This window comes from Rhagoletis zephyria, unplaced genomic scaffold (assembly GCF_001687245.7).
Source record: "Rhagoletis zephyria isolate East Lansing unplaced genomic scaffold, Rhagoletis_zephyria_1.1 Rzeph_scaffold_01079, whole genome shotgun sequence".
NCBI classification, from domain to species: Eukaryota; Metazoa; Arthropoda; class Insecta; order Diptera; family Tephritidae; genus Rhagoletis; species Rhagoletis zephyria.
In genome coordinates this window covers 16199-34621 of record NW_016158163.1, presented here as the reverse complement: position 1 = coordinate 34621, position 18423 = coordinate 16199, and the positions used below count along the sequence as shown (strand labels likewise).

The window sequence follows — 18423 nt, the reverse complement described above, 5'->3', positions numbered from 1 at the left end:
AACACAAGGTGAATTTATACAAGGTGGTGTTAATGGCGAAGTCATTTTGACATTAAGAAGTACCGCGGCGAAAATCTAAATTCGCCATCAACACCACCTTGTATAAATTCGCGCTCTTCGAAGGCTAATTCACAGGGATTGAGGTGGGCATCTAATGGATCTGGTTCATATCTAAATTCGCCATCAACACCACCATGTATAAATTCGCCTTGAGACAACACTTCTGATTTTAGGTGTGTAACTAAAAGTCAGTACTAATTTGTATTGAAATCTGCAAATTTTTACTGGAAAAGCATATAATAACCTAAAAAATTTGCAAGAGAGCACTGAATCGAGAGCGTAATAACACGGGAGAACTGCAAATTCTTGCTAGTGAAATTTTTACTAGCAGAAATTAGCTAGCAGAAGAAGAACAAGAATAAATATCAAAAGCGCCATTTGTTGACTTGGTTAAGCGTAAACAAAAGTAAAATGAGGGGAAATCAAAATATGAATGAGGTACTGGACTGTGTAAGTGCTTGTGTATAGCAAAGAGTTTAAAACTGATTTATAACATTCAATAATGTGTCAAAATAGCGCAACAACTCTCCACCTGCAAACTTTTACTAGTTTTGAGTTCAATAATTTTTTCTGGTAGTTTTCTCTTCCCAATTTTATGCTCTTACTGCAACGACACACCTTTGTAAAAGGTCCTACACACGGATTGATTTATCGGCCAACCAGTTGGCCAACCGCTTGAAGTTGGTGGTAAATAAGCCGTGTGTAGGCAAGTTGGCAAACCTTCGTCCAGTTGTTCGTCAGGTTGGAGTAAAATCAAAAATTTTCGATTTTTGAGGCAGATTGGTCAACTTGTAGCTCTCTTTGTAGACAAGTTGGCAACCTAAAATGTGATTTAATTTTTTTAAAGGCCCATGTGTTTTTCGGTTCGTTTCTCTAGTGGAAAAGCGTATGATTTGTGAAAACGGGGGCCGTAGCGAAGAAACATACAAATAACGAAACTGGTAGGCCGATAAATCTATGCGTGTGTAGGGCCTTTAAAGGAACTAGTGTTGTCAAAAAGAGATTTCACATGTGAATTGAATTAAAATTTTGTGTTTGATTTTCTTATTTGGATCTTTAACTTTATAAAAACTTTGGAGCGTAAACTTTATAAAAAGGATGTCATTTACATCGCGTCTTTGTCGTGTTATCAACTCGTCGGCACACGTGCAGCGTTATGCAACTCGCGCGCTTGCCAGTGGAACACTGACATCATGGTCATTTCGCTGGAATCAACATTTGGGAAGAAATAGTATGACTATCAGAAAATTATTTAATTTTTTTTTGCAAAGCTACACTTATTTCCAGGTCTCCAATTTGTGCGTTACATTGCTTCAGAATCCACAGCATCAGCGACAGCCGATGATAAGGGACGTTTGCACACTATAATTAGGCAAACAGAGAAGCCGGTTGGCGAGGTTGATAAGCACGAATTTCAGGCGGAAACGCGAATGCTATTGGATATTGTAGCTCGTTCATTGTATTCTGAGAATGAAGTATTTGTTCGTGAATTAATTTCAAATGCTAGTGATGCACTGGAGAAGTTTCGCTACACTGTACATACAGCTGGAGAAAACGAGAAAAACTATGAAGCTACGGACCGTTCGCTGGAGATCCATATTGCTACTGATAAGCAGTTAATGCAATTGACGATACAGGTATAATTTGTGAATAAATAATAGAAAGTTTTGACAAAACTACATTTCCCAGGATACCGGTATAGGCATGACACGGGAAGAGCTTATCAACAATTTGGGTATGATAGCCCGAAGTGGGTCTAAAAAGTTTCTAGAGCAAGTGAAAGAAAAAGGTGGTGGTATGGAAAATTCATCGAATATTATTGGGCAATTCGGTGTTGGGTTCTATTCTGCTTTTATGGTTGCTGACAAAGTGGAAGTATTTACGCGCTCTTCGAAGGCTAATTCACAGGGTTTGAGGTGGGCATCTGATGGATCTGGTTCATATGAAATTCAAGAGGCGGATGGCGTGGCCCATGGTACCAAAATTGTTATTCACTTAAAACCTGAATGCAGGGAATATGCAGATGAGGACCGCATTAGAGGTTGGCTTTTTATTACTTATTATATTTAAAATAAATGTATATTAATTTTCCATTCAAGCGGTTATTAAAAAGTATAGTAATTTTGTTGGCTCACCAATATTCCTAAATGGCCAGCGCGCAAATGACATTCAGCCTTTATGGTTGATGGAACCGAAAGATGTTTCACAAGACCAGCATAATGATTTTTACCGTTTTATTGGTAATACATTTGACACACCTCGTTTCGTCCTGCATTATAAGGTAAAGTACAATAACAAAAGCCCATTAGAAAATAACTTAATTAACATTGAATTTCTCAAGACTGATGTGCCACTTAGCATACGCGCCTTGCTTTACTTCCCCGAAGGTAAACCTGGCTTATTTGATCTGACCCGTGATGCTAATGTCGGCATAGCGCTTTACACACGCAAAGTTTTAATCCAATCGAAAACCGACAACCTCGTACCCAAATGGCTTCGATTCATTAAAGGTTAATGAAATATAGTATAACTAATATAAAAAAACAATGTTCTTAGAAACTTGATTTACTGTACAAACATTTGATTGCAGGTGTCGTTGATTCAGAAGATATCCCGCTTAATTTAAGTAGGGAGCTGCTACAGAACAGCGCTTTAATCAAGTAAGTGACAAAACCCACAGTTCTCATGGTATTTTGTTTATGGAAATAATTTACATATGTATATGTATAATTCTCATAGAAAACTTTCAAACGTGCTGGCAAGTCGAGTATTACGCTTCCTACAGGAGCGTGCCAATAAGCAACCTGAAGAGTATGCCGCTTTTTACAAAGATTATGGCTTGTTCTTGAAAGAAGGCATAGTTACATCAAATGACCACAATGAAAAGGAAAATATTGCAAAACTTTTGCGATTTGAATCATCCAAGAATATGGATGGCAATCGTGTCTCTCTTTTAGACTATTTTACGAACGTTGGCGAACAAAAAGATATATACTATCTGGCTGCGCCAAATCGAATTCTAGCTGAATCTTCTCCTTACTATGAAAGCTTGAAGAAACGTGGTGTTGAAGTACTATTCTGTTACGAACCCTACGATGAACTAGTGCTTATGCAATTAGGAACATTCCAAGGCAAAAAATTAGTATCTGTTGAAAAAGAAATGCGTGAGGATGGCGCAGCCGAGAATATAACAGACTATGGAGAAGGCAGTCTGTTACGTACGCAGATAGACGAACTCTTGCCTTGGATAAAGGAGCGACTGAAAGGAAAAGTGGCAAATGTAAAAGTGACAACGCGCCTGGATTCGCATCCTTGTGTAATTACAGTCGAAGAAATGGCTGCTGCCCGACATTTCATAAGGACACAAAGTCATCAATTGCCCGAGGAAAACCGGTTTGCCCTATTGCAGCCACAACTGGAGATCAATCCCAAGTAATAAAATAAATCAATACTTTTTATTTTTAAACACTTTCTTATCATATTTATCCATAAAACCATCATATAAATTTTTGCAGGCACGAAATTATCAAGAAGCTGAATAAGCTACGAACAAGTGATCCGGACCTCGCGGAATTGGTTACGCAACAGCTTTTCGCGAATGCCATGGTAGGAGCTGGATTGGCTGAAGATCCACGAACCCTGCTAGTAACCATGAATGATTTATTAACAAAGGCATTGGAGAAACACTAGAAAATTTTGCTTTAAGGTGTGCAATTGAGGAACATTAGTCATAGTTTTTATTTGATACAAATTTAGTTGTTTTCGGTATGAAGAGTATAGAAGAAAGCAAAAAAAAAAATACATTTAAAATAATCAGCCCTATCGCCAATTTCATGGGAATAAATTGTTCCCATAATTTAACATGCAAAACAAACACAAATTGAGAAAAATTGTTTTTGTTTTGCTATATAATTTTTAGGAATATTTGTTCACGTGAAATTCGCGATAGGGCATAATAAAATTGAAATAGTTGAAATGAGAATAAACCAACTTTTAAATTTGCGTAGGATTTGTTTACAGAGCTGTTTTCAAATACCAATACATATATCTCGTCTTTTTAATCGACTTAAAAGGAGGAGGTTACCANGAGAATAAACCAACTTTTAAATTTGCATAGGATTTGTTTACAGAGCTGTTTTCAAATAACAATACATATATCTCGTCTTTTTAATCGACTTAAAAGGAGGAGGTTACCAATTCGTCGGAATATTTTTTTTTATGGTTTCAAATCTTTTTCTGCTATTTTTAACCGACTTGACAAAAAAGGTTATCAGTTAAACCCGACTTCGTTCCGCCGCACAGGCAAACGTTAGTGTTCTAGGGTTAAAAAGCTCGGAATAATCAGTGCAAGGCGCCATCTTACGTTTAACTTACTCGACGTGCAACTCTGCCTCACGTGAACTGTCAAAATTAAGAATGAAAGCGTAGACTACATATCGCCTTCTCGCTTTACTTGCGAGAGAGAAACAATGTCGGTAATGCCTCTCACGTGTTTAACCGCTTTGCGCGCTCTTTATTATCATTTCCATGTGAATATATACTCAATTCCCCTCTTCAATGCAAATCATACCAATTAGGATTTAAGTTTTGATACCTGAAAACAACATAAATTCAAGATAATTTCTTGATTCTGAAATGCCTGCTCATCTTTAAAAGCAGAAATTTTAATATTAGGATTGCTAGTATTCACGTCTTACTGATATTCGTTCAGAAATATAAATTTCAATGGTCACGCGCAGTTAGAAGGGAAAATTTTAGTTCACATACAAACATACACACAAACCAATGAATTCCGTTCGATGCGCGTGTGACGTTTCTCTTGCTCATGCACCCTTACCCCAACCCAGTGCTGATTCAACTTGTGCTGGTCATATGACCATTATTTTAATCATGCGCATGCAACAACTATATTTACTACGAAAGAGCTATAAGATGCGTGCGAAGAGTGCGGCCATATGATTGTTCTATTTGTTGAGTGTGATAGCTGGTGTATATAGCGAATGACAAAGCTATGCAGCAAATTGAGATACGGCGGAGTTTGACGTTCAGTGCAGGAATTGAAATCACTCACAGTGTTGCCAGCGACCGAACCGACCAGTTCTTGTTTGAACTCCTACGCTCTAGCAGCAAATTGCCAGTCAAGACCTAAGAAAGGCCTAAGCTAACCGCAAGTTAGTCAAGTGAGTGTTGTAAAAGTGCAATTTGTGAGGAAAGTTAGGAAAAAAATAAACTTTACGGTCATCGATGTGTGTTGAAGTCATAGAAAAAAGTGAATTGCTGAATTCGATTAGTACCATTTGCTGAAAAGTACTTTGCTGTGAGCAGACGATAGTCGATTCACTTTCATCATGGGCAGGGGAAATTAGAAAGAATACGCAAGAAAGGAGAACAAAATTGCCACGACATTTATTGAAACGTGCAAAAGAAAGTGGCAAAAAGGAGCACCGTTGCGTTGAGACCCATATGTTCAAAGAGTAGTGACTCGTTGAGATTGTATCATTTCATTCGGTACCAACAAATTTTTTGTTGGGCGTTCCGGTAAATTAACTTGTTAATTTGGAATTTTTTGTGATAGTTTTACGGAATCAGATTTCTTCGAAGTTTTTTGTCATTCTGAACTTTTAATTTTCATAAAGTGTGCAGCATTATAATTGCGTGTATTACGAGTACAAATTTGATGTGATACATCATTGCACAAAGAAAAGCAACAACAGCAAATAGAAAATACGAAAAATACTACTCTACACCCGAATACGCCAACGACAGAAGGTGACGACAACGTTGCCGACGTTAATGACGAGACAAAATCAAAAACGAGACGTAACGAAGCGAAACAATTGAAGAGAGAACGGCAAACAGTAGTAGACAAGCAGCAGTCACAGTGAAAAGCTCTGAAATTTGAAAGGTGCTATCAAGTAAAATCGCAAAATAAATTACAAATGTCCTATTTGATTACATTAGATATTTAAAAAGAAGACACAATATTCTTTAAGAAGAGAATTAACGTANAGTGAAAAGCTCTGAAATTTGAAAGGTGCTATCAAGTAAAATCGCAAAATAAATTACAAATGTCCTATTTGATTACAATAGATATTTAAAAAGAAGACACAATATTCTTTAAGAAGAGAATTAACGTACGATTTCGCAAAAAATAGCTCGGTAAAGTTTCCCTTCAACACACATACAAAAACCGATCCCAGTTGAATATAAAAAAATAGAAATATTGTAAGAGACGAGTGTACATCTTAAGCAGCAAGCCCTAACGAAAAAATCAAATTAATTTTCTTTTTCGTAGAAAAATTTATAAAACACCCCGCACATACACAATAAAACAGAATCATGTCTGATGCATCGAGCGATAACCCAATCTACGGACCCTTCTTCGGAGTCATGGGAGCAGCCTCAGCCATCATCTTCAGTGGTAAGTGACTTGGTTAAAACTAGAAATTTTGTACGAAAACTGTAAATTGCGACGAAACAGTGATTCGCATTCGGGAAGACAAGTGAATTAGCTGAAAAAATAGTCAAGACGCAAATAGACGGCATATTTGATAGTCACTCCTTAAAGTGGGCATTCAGTCAGTGGGCCGATAATGCATTCGGTCCACGTTTTTCATTTTTGGGTGGGTGGCAGTGGCCGTGAGATCTTATAAAGGGAATATCCAAACAGTAGTATACATAGGAAAAATGCAATATGCTAACAAACAAAAAACGGTTTCGGGGCCAAAGGGAACTAGAGTAAACAATACCTGTATCTAAATTTTGCACGAAAAGAATTTTTCCTATTATAATCGAGCAACTAGAAAAAAATCTATAATTTTGGCAGATGAATGAAGAAAGGCAAAAGAAAAAAGACCATGTGAAATGTGTTTGGCACGTATGTATGTACATATATAGGTATATATGAACATATATAAATATATGTAGATACATATCTAGTCATCTAATGGCAGGGCCGTCGGGTGGAAGGATGTAAAATTGGCACATACAGTCTTAAGTGCATATGTGTGATAAAAGTAGTGATGAAAGTAGAAAAAACGCTATAAATGTAGGACGAAAGGATAGGTTGCTTGTTGGTGGTTTTCGTTGACTTTGTTGATGGAAATTGATAAATGAATTTTCGAATCTCATTCTTATTGAAATACACAAAAAGGAGCATAAAATAGTTTTGTTCTGTAGCATGAGATTAAATTTTTAGTATCTTGTTAGAGTCAGGTATTTACTTGTACGTACGGTTCTAGTCATGCGTTTGTAAATTTTTGGAAAACTTGGACCTACTTCGAAAAATAGTTATAAATAAAAAAGAAAAAAAGTACTTGTAAACTTTAGTCGTGCGCATTCTATCCGTTATTGTTGAGCAGAGAAAAGAGCTTTTTAAATGGTTATCAGACCCCGCTCTGTTGTAAGCTAAAATGAGAAAGGCAATTTGTTTGAGCTCTTCATGTAAACTGCAAGCAAGAGAGTAAGAAGAGCAAAAGAGCAATCTTTTTCGGGATATAATGACTCAACACGAAAAGCACCAAGTGAAGCTCAAATAACCAAGATATTAAATGTTATATGGAAAACCAGTTGGAAATGTGCTTGTAGGTGTTTTCAGTGCGATGGGGTGGGTGGCGGTAATTTTAAGGTTAAGCCTGAATGGCATACGACAAAGTAGTATACAAACAAACACGTACAATTTAATTTTATTGTAAAAAGTCATGAGACTGCCTCATGCTTTTTTGCCTTGGTTGACGACGCCATTGCGTACGATTCCTTGAATATAAGGTTTTTCTTAATGAATAAACAAATATTGGTTAATTTTAAATTCAGATGTTAACACTAAAGCGGTCACATGCTCTTATTTGAAATCACATGGTCAATTAACAATTTGTTTGATAAGACAGCAAAGAATATTTATACATAAGTTAACTTGCCAGAGTAAATTGCTTGAAAGGTGGCAGAGAAATCTTTTAATGAATTGAATTCGTTTAGTATTTAAAACCCCATATTAAACTACTACATATATGTGCCTTATGTGCTTTACATCACCTTTAATAAAACTAAATTTAAAGGATTTACCTTAATGAACCACTTCAGTCACGGGGCTTCCAGATATTACGCAATCAGAATAACCTGTTATCATTTCCTCTCAATTAGTTTAGCTTGCGAAGAAAATGCACAAATATAACATGCCAGTAAAATATTCTAACCGAGTTAGCTGATAACGATATTTGATAAAGGCACTGTTCTTGACAGAATGGTTTACTTTGCTCTCATAAAATTTTCATCTGTTTTCTTTGTTAGTTAAAAAAGCGAATTCGCTTAATAGGTCATTGTTGAAATTAGAGATTTAGATATATTTTTTATACATACAATGTTTAGAAAGTTCAGTACATGTTAATTTAAAAACAAAACGAACGTATCAACTCATAACTTCCATATTATAATTTTACTAAAGCATTTTAAATAATTAAAAAAGGTTATCGACATAGAGTTATAATACCAGCATCAAATCTCGCAAACCTATAGTATTTTTTTTCTGTATAGTAGGTTATCCAGTTGCCCAAACGAGTCACATGAGTAACTGACAGCGTAGTTTACAATTGTCTTCCACACACTCGTTTATCCGATACTTCCTTTTATGTTATTTCGCCTACTGTTATTCATTCACGCTTCGTCTTGCGGATTCTCAGCAATTGAGTCATTCACATACACATACTAAGAAAAAGAATAACCAATAAATAGAATTTAAAGCATAACAATCATCTGAGGGTTTCTTCAGATTGCATGAACATCTTGTTTTATGAAACTTTTTATTTATTGAAACTAAATTATATAGTTACAGTGTAGTTTGAAAATACGTGTATTACATTGATCATAAAGCTGTGAAGTACTAGTGCAAATCAAAGATTATTCTTGCCGCTAGAACATATGGGAAATAAAAAACGTATCTCTTATTTCAGTGGCTATGATGCTTTACTGCTTATAAGACAGACTGTTTAGTTATGCTATGTAAAGTGTTACGGTTACTTTGTGATGCCTGATTAAAATTTTGTTCATTTGTATGAAGAAAATAAAATCGACTTATCCAGTTTCTATAAATATAATGCCCTGCTTTGTGGCATGCCATTGAACAGTAAATTTTGCTTCTCATAACTTTGAAAGGCTTCGTTTCATTGAACTTTTCGCTTGTGTCTACAGCAAATATACTTGTATGTGCTCCATATTCCTCGTAATGAACTTCTGTTGCCGTGTTATATATGTGCATGTAAACTACCGGTTTTGCTTTTTGGTCCGCTATAGATTCTCTTATGAAATTTGTTATCGCTGAAAGCACAGACGCCCTTTTTCAAACAAGATTTGTAGATAATTTGCATTTCATTTTTCAGATGTTTTTCTGAATGTATTTATTATTTCGACCAATGCATTTATATGGGTTTGAATCTGGTACTTAATGAGACCATTACTACTTCGTCACGTCACGTGATATTACAAGATTAATAAAGACCATTTTTCTATAAAAAAAACCGCAACGCCCACGAACATGTTTTGGTTATATATTGCACGAGCGTGTCTAGACGTTTACGCGTTATCTGCTCATTTTTGTATTGTACTTCAAATTCGGCAGCTATTCGTGTGCTCATCTTCGTTATTTTTATATTAGAGCATGTAGCCGCTCAATGCTGTGAAGAGTGTGAACCTAAAAACTGCCTACCCTCAGACTTTGTGTTTGATGAAAGGAAAGAACAATTATACGAATTGTAGCACATGTAGAGCAGCATAACAATGACCTCCATCGCTCACAGATTTGGACAAGTTCTCTCTCAGATGCACAATTGCATCCGTATACAGTGTGTTCGAGAAAACGTCATCGATTCACATTTAGTCAACAATATGTATGTACATATATATGCAAAGTATATTTCGTTCAAAAGAAAATGTGAAATGTACTCAACAAAACCCCGACGATTCATTAATAGTTTTTACGCAGCATTATTTTATTTAGTGCTGGGCATAAATGATTTCTGTACATGTAGTATATGCCCCTTTAATTCATTTATCATGTGAATGCCAATGAGAATGCGTGTTTTCTGATTTCAATGCCAGCGTGCCTTAAAAATATTTGATTCGCATTTAAAATCAGCAAATCGATTTATTTTTATTCCAGTTGATTTGTAACTGCATGTACATATGTATGTACATACATGTACTGCATGATTCACTTTACTCAGCTTCCACAGATTTGCATGGCTTAGCTCAACTTCAAATATCCATCTTAATATTGGCATCCAATTGTAGCCGCATTTAAGCAAATTTATGTAATCAAAATGGCACATAAACACATGTATTTAAACCTTGAATGAAGAAAGCATCAGCTACCACCTGCTTTTAACTTGTTTAAAAGTTTCAGGCATGGATTTAATTACGTCGGGAATTTAAAAAAATTGTATTTCACTCCTGCTTTCCTTCGGCTTAAAACGCTATCAATTTGCATTTTTAGTGTTTTGCTATTCCTATGTTGATAAGGTTAGCTCTCTTGCTTTTTTTTGCATTTTAAATTACATTTATTTTGTTCGAGTGTTGTTTTTGCGATGCTCTTTCAGTTCTTTCCTTATTGCTTTGTTTTTATGTCTGCTGCTTTTGACTATTTACATACATACATATATCCCAATATAGGATCTTCAATGCGTTCGTTTGTACAAAAAAGAATGGCATACAAAAAATAAGAAAAATGTGCTTCATTGTTTTATTGGCAACGATTGGCGTCTATGTTGTAGGCTAGTCGGTTTCAAATACACACGCTGTTTCTTTATTATACATAGTATGATTTGTGATACATCAAAACGCCAGTATTGGCCTATATATATTTCCACACTATCAATCTCATTTTTATTAATTCACTGCGGTGCTTTAATAAAATAAGATATCAAAATAAAAATTACAGATTTAACAATATCGGAAAACCCGAAAAAGTAGAAATTAATGAAAAACAATCGGTTACACTTAAGTTCAATAGCTCAAACAAGTTTTACCTTAAATATGAAAATAACAAAAAAGTAATATACTTAATTAAAATGAAATTGTCAAATCCTTATGAAGCTACTCCAAAAACCTGACCTTCTGCCGGCCAATTGGGTTGCCCTTCTCCACCGGATAATGTTTATATCTTGATACATTCGTATGTCAATATAAATTTCCGATGGAGACCGCTCATTGCTCTTCAAGAGCCATATGAATCAGAGCTTATATCTTGCCATCAATTGCCGGCAATTTGGTAGTTTGACAGCTACCAAACTTCGTGGCGGCAACATTAATGATATGGATTTAGCAGTGGTAGATGAACAATGCAAAAACTAGTGACTTGCTGCTACAAGTAAAGTGCTGTCAGGCAAGGCAATGCAGCATTTCGAAAAGGCTGCCAAATTGAGAAATTTTTGTTTATTTCCGAAAAGTAAATTGCAGATTTTACACAGCGAATGAATTTCTTATAATTTTTCTCGATATTTAAATGCAATCATGGGTCGCCTTTTCTGTTGTTTGTTGAGAAAGTAAAATTTCTCTTTCTCAATATAACAGCGAATTGCGTGGAAAAGTTGCAAATATTGCCGCGTCTGACAGCGCTTGTACGAGAGTTGAGAAATAAGCACACAATTGCGCTTATGAAGACTCGAGCCATAATTCAATTAACTTGATTATTGTTGGCTGTCTTTGCTGAGCTGTACTTCTACTCAGAATTAGACTCTATATTTGAATTGTTTCGATATTCTCCGTTCTGTTACGTGATTGTGTACGATGATCAATTCAACTAATTCTAGATGTGGCATTTTCGCTACACATTTGTATTTATTAAATATAAGAGGCTGCCGTCTAGCTGGTCTGGTTGCATTTATTTTCTTTGCACTCGCTCAAACTGGTAAACAAATATATTCCAAAATTATTTATTAAATTTTCATAAAGTGCGCTATAAAACTTTCAGTTTCATGTTTTGTATGCCAAGGCAGCTTTACGCTTGAACAATCGATTTTTGCTTTTAATCTCCCCTTCAATTGCTTATAATAAGCTTCGGTGCTTTTCCGCCAGCTTTTTGACAGCTAGAAAAAATTATGCACGTAATTGCTATTATAATATTGTGGCTTGTGTTATTAATTAGCACGAAATCACATGACTGCCGCTACAAACCTATGTATGTATGTACCTATGTACATGTATCTCATATCTATCCAACTGTCATCGCTATTACTCCCAACTTCACCCTGCTTGTGGCGTACTATGTACAGTACTCCTTAATAATGACGATCGTTCAGCTTTTAAGTGATAGCATGAAAGAGCGGCGATAGATATTTTCGTGGAAAATAAGCAAATAAATTGGCATTTCTGACAGTTGTCAATATGTTTTTGCTAGAAGTCGAGTTCCCCTCGGGGGTGTCCTTCAAGCATCGCTAAATTTTTAGTATCGATATTAGCAGTTTGCTGAATTCATATATACATATACGTGTATGTGTGCATGTGTATCTTTGTAAATAATATTCCAACTCCATTTTGCGCGCATTTCTGTTCGGATGCCTGTTATGTTTCAAGCTTGAACTTTTTACTGAAGCTCGCTCAACACTTGGCTCGTTGCAACCTTAATTAATTTGTCGTGTTTTTTTACATTTTTGCTTTTGCCTATAACCGGTTATTTCTCGTTTTATATAAGTTCGAATTCACATACAAATGTATGTACATATGTACATATATACGATAAATGCGACCGCGAATTCTTAATTCTTATTTTTGAACTCATTAGTATGCACGTTAAGCAACAGAGTATTGCAGAAAAATTACCCTAACGAATTCGTTTTCAACCGTTGCACGAGTCTGTTTTAACATAGCATTAATTTTTTCTGTCTTATGTAATTTTCTAGAAGCTTAATCTTATCAAAATCATGACGATCTTATCAACTGTTAGGACTTTTATATCGTCTTCTTTTGTATTCTACTCGCTTTCTGTTCATTCAAGTGCTCATTATCAAAACAGCTAAACAATTTGAAATTCAATTTCTTATTCTTCAACGGCTTTTCGCCGTTTTTAGATTCATTTCTGGCTATCGCTTTGTTGAAATTGAGTCAATCTTATCTGCATTCCTTATTTCTTTTGTACGTGCATATGTATGCATGAAGTAATTGCATTTACCTTTTGCGTCAAGTTTATTTTACACTTTTTTCTTTATCGTTCTGTTTTTTAGGTATCTGTTATTGATTGCACAAACCTTTGATTATAATTTTATACTTGTCATGTGACCATTATGCCCTATGAAATATGTGTAAAGTAATAGGAGAAAGGCAACCATGGCATGGCGTTAAAACACCCAACATTTTTATTCAAAAACCTAAAAACTATTCCAAATGTTTGTCAGAGTTACATATAAGCGAGCCCAGTGCCATATTTTATTTTAAAGCCGTTTAATTCCTTCTCGTATAATAAATTTACATACTTAGGGTCGGTTGCTCAATTTCTGGTTAACACTAATCTCCGGTTAAACATAGTAAACTTATTAAATAATTTGAATGCCGCTTTTTAAAAACGCGGCAACCCTCTTAAAACATTTTAAATGACCAAACTAAAGATTTCCTAACACTCTTTCGCGTGACACCCATATTTTCATATTTCAATTAGTTTGCGTGTAAGTTAATTAAATTAGACTCTTTGAAAAGGTGGCAACCCTCTTCAAAAGNACCGCTTTTTAAAAACGCGGCAACCCTCTTAAAACATTTTAAATGACCAAACTAAGTTAATTAAATTAGACTCTTTGAAAAGGTGGCAACCCTCTTCAAAAGTAGTTTAAAGCTAACACCTACTTTAATAACTTTTGTCTGACACTGTGATACATATTTTAATTAACTGCTGAATTAAGTTGAATAGATTTTTTTTTCTTAATATGGTTCGGAAATAAAGCCTTGTCAAACCTATTTCGATTGATACCAATATTTTAGTAATTCATGCAGCTTTCTAAACACCTCAAAAATATTGTCACGAACCAAAAATACAAGATCACACAAAAACATTCAAATTGGATTTAATTTTAAAAAAAGGTGCAACCCTCCTACAGTCAAGTTATGCAACAAAGCTTTTCAAAACCATTTCGATTGATACCCATTTTGTAATAATTGGTTTAATTTTTTAAATAATTTGTTCTTAATTTTTTTGAAAAGGCGGCAAACTCTTTTCGAAAAAGATAAACCCGTTGCACATCTACAGCCCGAGTCCTCTAAGGCAGTGCTCGTCAAACTTTTGAGTGTGACGGACCGGCTGCAGTTTTTCTATTACGTCGGGGACCGGTACCTTTTTTTATTGATTATTTTTCGTTTACGATCATCTCACATATGTATTAAAATTTGTTTAAATGAATTTCTTTATTAGCCGGGTGTCTATATATGACCTATTACCATTTAATGATAGCAGATATTAGCGATTTTTTATGAATGTTTAACAAATTTAAGTTGTTTTTATTATACAAGTTGTATATAGCCTCATTAAACAGTAATATAAAACATCAAAAAATCGTTGTCCATTTCGCGACGCCCTTTGCGGACCGGCGACTTATGGCTTACGCACCGGCACCGGTCCGCGGACCACCACTTTGGCGAGCACTGCTCTAAGGATACCTCACTTTTGAAAATCGAACAAACGGTACGGATCTGATGGTATTGATTATTAAATAATTTGAACTTAATTATTCAGCAGGTGGCAATTCTTTTCGAAAAAATAAAACCAGTTTGCACAACTAAAGACCAAGCGCTTAAATTTGACATCCCGTTTTGAAAATCGAGCTAACGGTGAAGATATTTTGTCCTGGACAATAAATCCCTTTGCGTATTATAATTATAGATAGATGTTTTAACTTCCTTGAATAGGATAAGATTTTATTTTTTTGAAGTTGTATTGCTTTGTATGAGTGAATATTGTGTGAAATCAGTGTGAAGAAGTATTTTTAAGAATTTCGTCGCTGCGCAGTCACTCATAAAATCATTTGTACAATTACCAATGGACACTTTAAAGGTATGCAAAATTGAAAACAATTTCTACACTTGAAGTAAATTAGATTTTTTTGTATTATATAATAATAACTTAACCTGAAAACAGCTTCCATAAGTTGGCGTCTACCATAGCGAAATACTGATTATTCGCTTATTGGAGCTATTACTTGCTTCTCGATTTATTACTGTCTCTGCGTTGTAAGAGTCGCCTAACAATCTGTCTAATAATTGCATATACATACATATATTATACTTGTAATATGTAGATTTTCTTCACCTTCTTGTTTTAAACTTTTTCCAGCTCTGGGAGCGGCCTATGGTACCGCCAAATCAGGAACAGGTATTGCTGCCATGTCAGTGATGCGACCTGAATTGATCATGAAATCCATCATTCCCGTTGTCATGGCTGGTATTATTGCCATTTACGGTTTGGTCGTAGCCGTCCTTATTGCTGGTGCTTTGGGGGAGCCCTCAGAGTACTCACTGTACAAGTAAGTTATTGTGTGATCTAGCTTGGGTCTACTACATTTCACATATTCAATATGCTCATTCTGGCTTTTTTTTTAATTTACAGGGGCTTCATCCATTTGGGTGCCGGTTTGTCGGTAGGTTTCTCTGGTTTAGCGGCAGGTTTTGCGATCGGTATAGTTGGTGATGCTGGTGTAAGAGGTACAGCACAGCAACCGCGTCTCTTCGTCGGTATGATTTTGATTCTCATTTTCGCTGAAGTATTGGGTCTGTACGGTCTTATTGTTGCCATTTACTTGTACACAAAATAAATTAATACAAAAATTACAACCAAAACCAATCCAACATCCACATCAAATAAAACAACAAAATGCAAAAAATCAACCAACCAACCAAACAATCATTAAAATGCAAGAAACAAAACTCATCATAGAAATTTGTAATTGTATGAACGCAGCAACAAACAAGTAAAGGAAAACGAGAAGGACCACCATCAGAAATAATAGTAAAGGCAGCTGCCAAACAAATATGAATGCAATAATAGCAGCAGATCTCCCAGAGCCACAAGTATTGGTTGCAAAAGAGCCAAAGAAATTTAAATAATACACGTGGCTGGTTTAGTATTGAAATATTCATAACTTCATCGAATAAAGGATGAAGCGAATAGTTGCAGAAGTTATATACAATTTACATAATGTGCAACATTCAACATAATTCAGCAGGACATGCGTCGGTCGAACACAAAAACTGTTGCGTCTATATGTTTGTCTATACAATACCCGACTTTATTCTATTTATGTTACGTTACTTTTTGATTTTTATTTATTTTCGGGGAACTAATACCATTATCCATAACAGCAAAAATTCAACAATTTATATTTGTATATACATAAAGTAACCAAGTGTTAAACTAAAATGAAAGATTGGGTCTATTTTTTTCGCCGCGAAGAAATGGAAAACATAGTAACTACGTAAATGTTATAAATATTTCAACACTTAAATCGTTAGCAATAACAACGAGACTAGTTTACGTCAAAGCGTTATAGATCGCTGCCAATTTTTTCTAAGTTGCTGTGCTTTTTTAAGTGTTTTCTACTCTGAAAAATTATTTGTCGCGTTTTTGCGTTTATATTTGCAACGAGTTTCTGTTTTGTTTATGTTTTTTTCTGAAATTTCCTTTTGTTTTCTTTGTAATTATAACTATAAACTATTATAACTATAAATATTTTCAACAACGTTTATTGTTGTTGTTTAATGAAAAACTTGCGTATTTAAAGTAGAAAAGAAAACCACTTCAACCAAAAGCCGTAAAGTTTAAATGAAAAATGGGAAATGAATCAACCAACAAACAAACTTGTTAAATAAAATGTACATGTAAATTTAAATTTAAAATTTAAAGTAATTAAATTTAAATAAAGCAAGCAAAGAAACAGTATAAACTTAAAAAATATTAAATATTTAGTGAGAAACCACCAACAAAGCAACTACAAAGACAACTCATTCAATGTAATAAAAACAACCACCAGCAACAAAGTGATGAGAGCACGAATTAAATAATTGAAGGCGAACGGGATATGGATACTGGAGTCAGTAGAGTTTGATCATGACAGAAAAGCGCACCGAGCCCCAATTTTTGATTATTTCATTGTTGAACGCAAGCTATGTTTTCGAATTTCGAAGATTTCTCTTTGACCAACTTCCTAACTCGGCGCTTGCGCATATCGCATGTGAACACACACACACACACATACATCGAGGAGACGTTTATCAAAATCTATGCGCACACAAGATGCGTAAACACTACTTCAAGCCTACTTTTAGGCGATATAATATTTCTTGTCATAGCTCTCTGCGCTCGACATATCGGCTTTGCGGCTCGCTTTGAAAGCTTCTTGTTGCATTGATTGAAGGAAAGATCACATGTTGAGAACGAACAACGGCTCGTCAAAATTGCAGCAATTAAGAACTATAAAAATAAACAAAAGACGAACTTTTACAACTAAAAGAATACATCTCGGAAAGGGAGCACACACAAAGGAATGAATGAATCAACATCGATATGCCCAAAACCATCTAAACTCATGCCAACACATAAACACACACACACTGTAACTAAGTCCCTATATATGTTTTTATTTTTAATTATTGTTCAATTTGTAAGAACTATTATTAATAATAATATACTTCTTTTTTTTTTGTGATAAGCTTAAAAGGAAGTTGATTATGAAACATTTGACATTTTGAAGCGAAAACAAAACTAAACTAATGGTATTTATAAATGTGTAATTATATCTATAAATACTTAATATACATACACACATAATATAAAGATATATATATATATATATATATATATAATTAATAATAATTATACATACTATACATGTTTAAACGAAATGGAGGCGCAAAAGCGTAGCGTTTGAATAAAACACTAAATTCAGACAATTGAAGTTGGTACGATAAAAAACAAAAACGAGGTATATGTGCGCATTGAAAACAAATAAAAACATAAAAGCATATACACCTCTAAAACACTTCGTACACATCACGACGACGCCGATTGCACAAAGAAAGAAATGATGTATTTCATTCAAAAAGAAGAAAAATAATACTTTGTGCAATTCACTTTACAATGTCATCCACATATTTCCTCTGTTATGTATAGAAATGCAAATAATTATATATATATAAAATTTAAAAAGTAAATATTATGTAAAATATGATTATCACATATAAAACTAACAACAACCATATGTCGTATTTAGTGAAATTTCGCTGAAGAAGATAAAATGTTAAGTAAGCAGTAGTCGAAGTCGAAAAGTAGACGCTAGAGCGTTGAAAGTCGAAGATGTAGAAAAAATTAATTGAGGAAGTAACAAAAACATAAACAAATTA

General features: G+C 34.6%; 2 protein-coding genes across 6 annotated transcripts; both read left to right on the top strand.

The window, feature by feature from the left end:
* Positions 1-899: 899 nt before the first annotated feature.
* Trap1 (TNF receptor associated protein 1) lies at positions 900-3834 on the top strand. Its single transcript, XM_017615833.1, has 8 exons — positions 900-1291; positions 1348-1697; positions 1750-2101; positions 2160-2341; positions 2402-2570; positions 2651-2720; positions 2800-3492; positions 3576-3834. The coding sequence occupies exons 1-8, from the start codon at positions 1159-1161 to the stop codon at positions 3748-3750; spliced, it is 2124 nt and encodes a 707-aa protein (XP_017471322.1). The 5' UTR covers positions 900-1158; the 3' UTR covers positions 3751-3834.
* Positions 3835-5087: 1253 nt separating this feature from the next.
* Positions 5088-18423, top strand: Vha16-1 (Vacuolar H[+] ATPase 16kD subunit 1). 5 transcript variants are annotated; one of them, XM_017615834.1, is made up of 5 exons: positions 5792-5965; positions 6095-6285; positions 6356-6481; positions 15362-15551; positions 15635-15992. In XM_017615834.1, exons 3-5 carry the CDS (start codon positions 6400-6402, stop codon positions 15837-15839), a joined length of 477 nt encoding a protein of 158 aa, XP_017471323.1. In that variant the 5' UTR covers positions 5792-5965; positions 6095-6285; positions 6356-6399; the 3' UTR covers positions 15840-15992. The 5 variants fall into 5 exon arrangements, with proteins under 5 accessions (XP_017471324.1, XP_017471326.1, XP_017471327.1 ...); XM_017615835.1 differs by lacking the exons at positions 5792-5965; positions 6095-6285 and adding an exon at positions 5088-5240 and having other exon boundaries at positions 15635-18423; XM_017615837.1 differs by lacking the exons at positions 5792-5965; positions 6095-6285 and adding an exon at positions 5115-5244.

Excerpts from the sequence above, each read along its gene's own strand:
- Trap1 (XM_017615833.1), top strand. The coding sequence starts at position 1,159 with ATGTCATTTACATCGCGTCTTTGTCGTGTTATCAACTCGTCGGCACAC. Across the intron at positions 2,102-2,159 it reads AGATGAGGACCGCATTAGAG|CGGTTATTAAAAAGTATAGT; the intron begins GTTGGCTTTTTA and ends TTTCCATTCAAG. Across the intron at positions 2,342-2,401 it reads GTTTCGTCCTGCATTATAAG|ACTGATGTGCCACTTAGCAT; the intron begins GTAAAGTACAAT and ends GAATTTCTCAAG.
- Vha16-1 (XM_017615835.1), top strand. The coding sequence starts at position 6,400 with ATGTCTGATGCATCGAGCGATAACCCAATCTACGGACCCTTCTTCGGA. Across the intron at positions 6,482-15,361 it reads CTCAGCCATCATCTTCAGTG|CTCTGGGAGCGGCCTATGGT; the intron begins GTAAGTGACTTG and ends AACTTTTTCCAG. Across the intron at positions 15,552-15,634 it reads TCAGAGTACTCACTGTACAA|GGGCTTCATCCATTTGGGTG; the intron begins GTAAGTTATTGT and ends TTTAATTTACAG.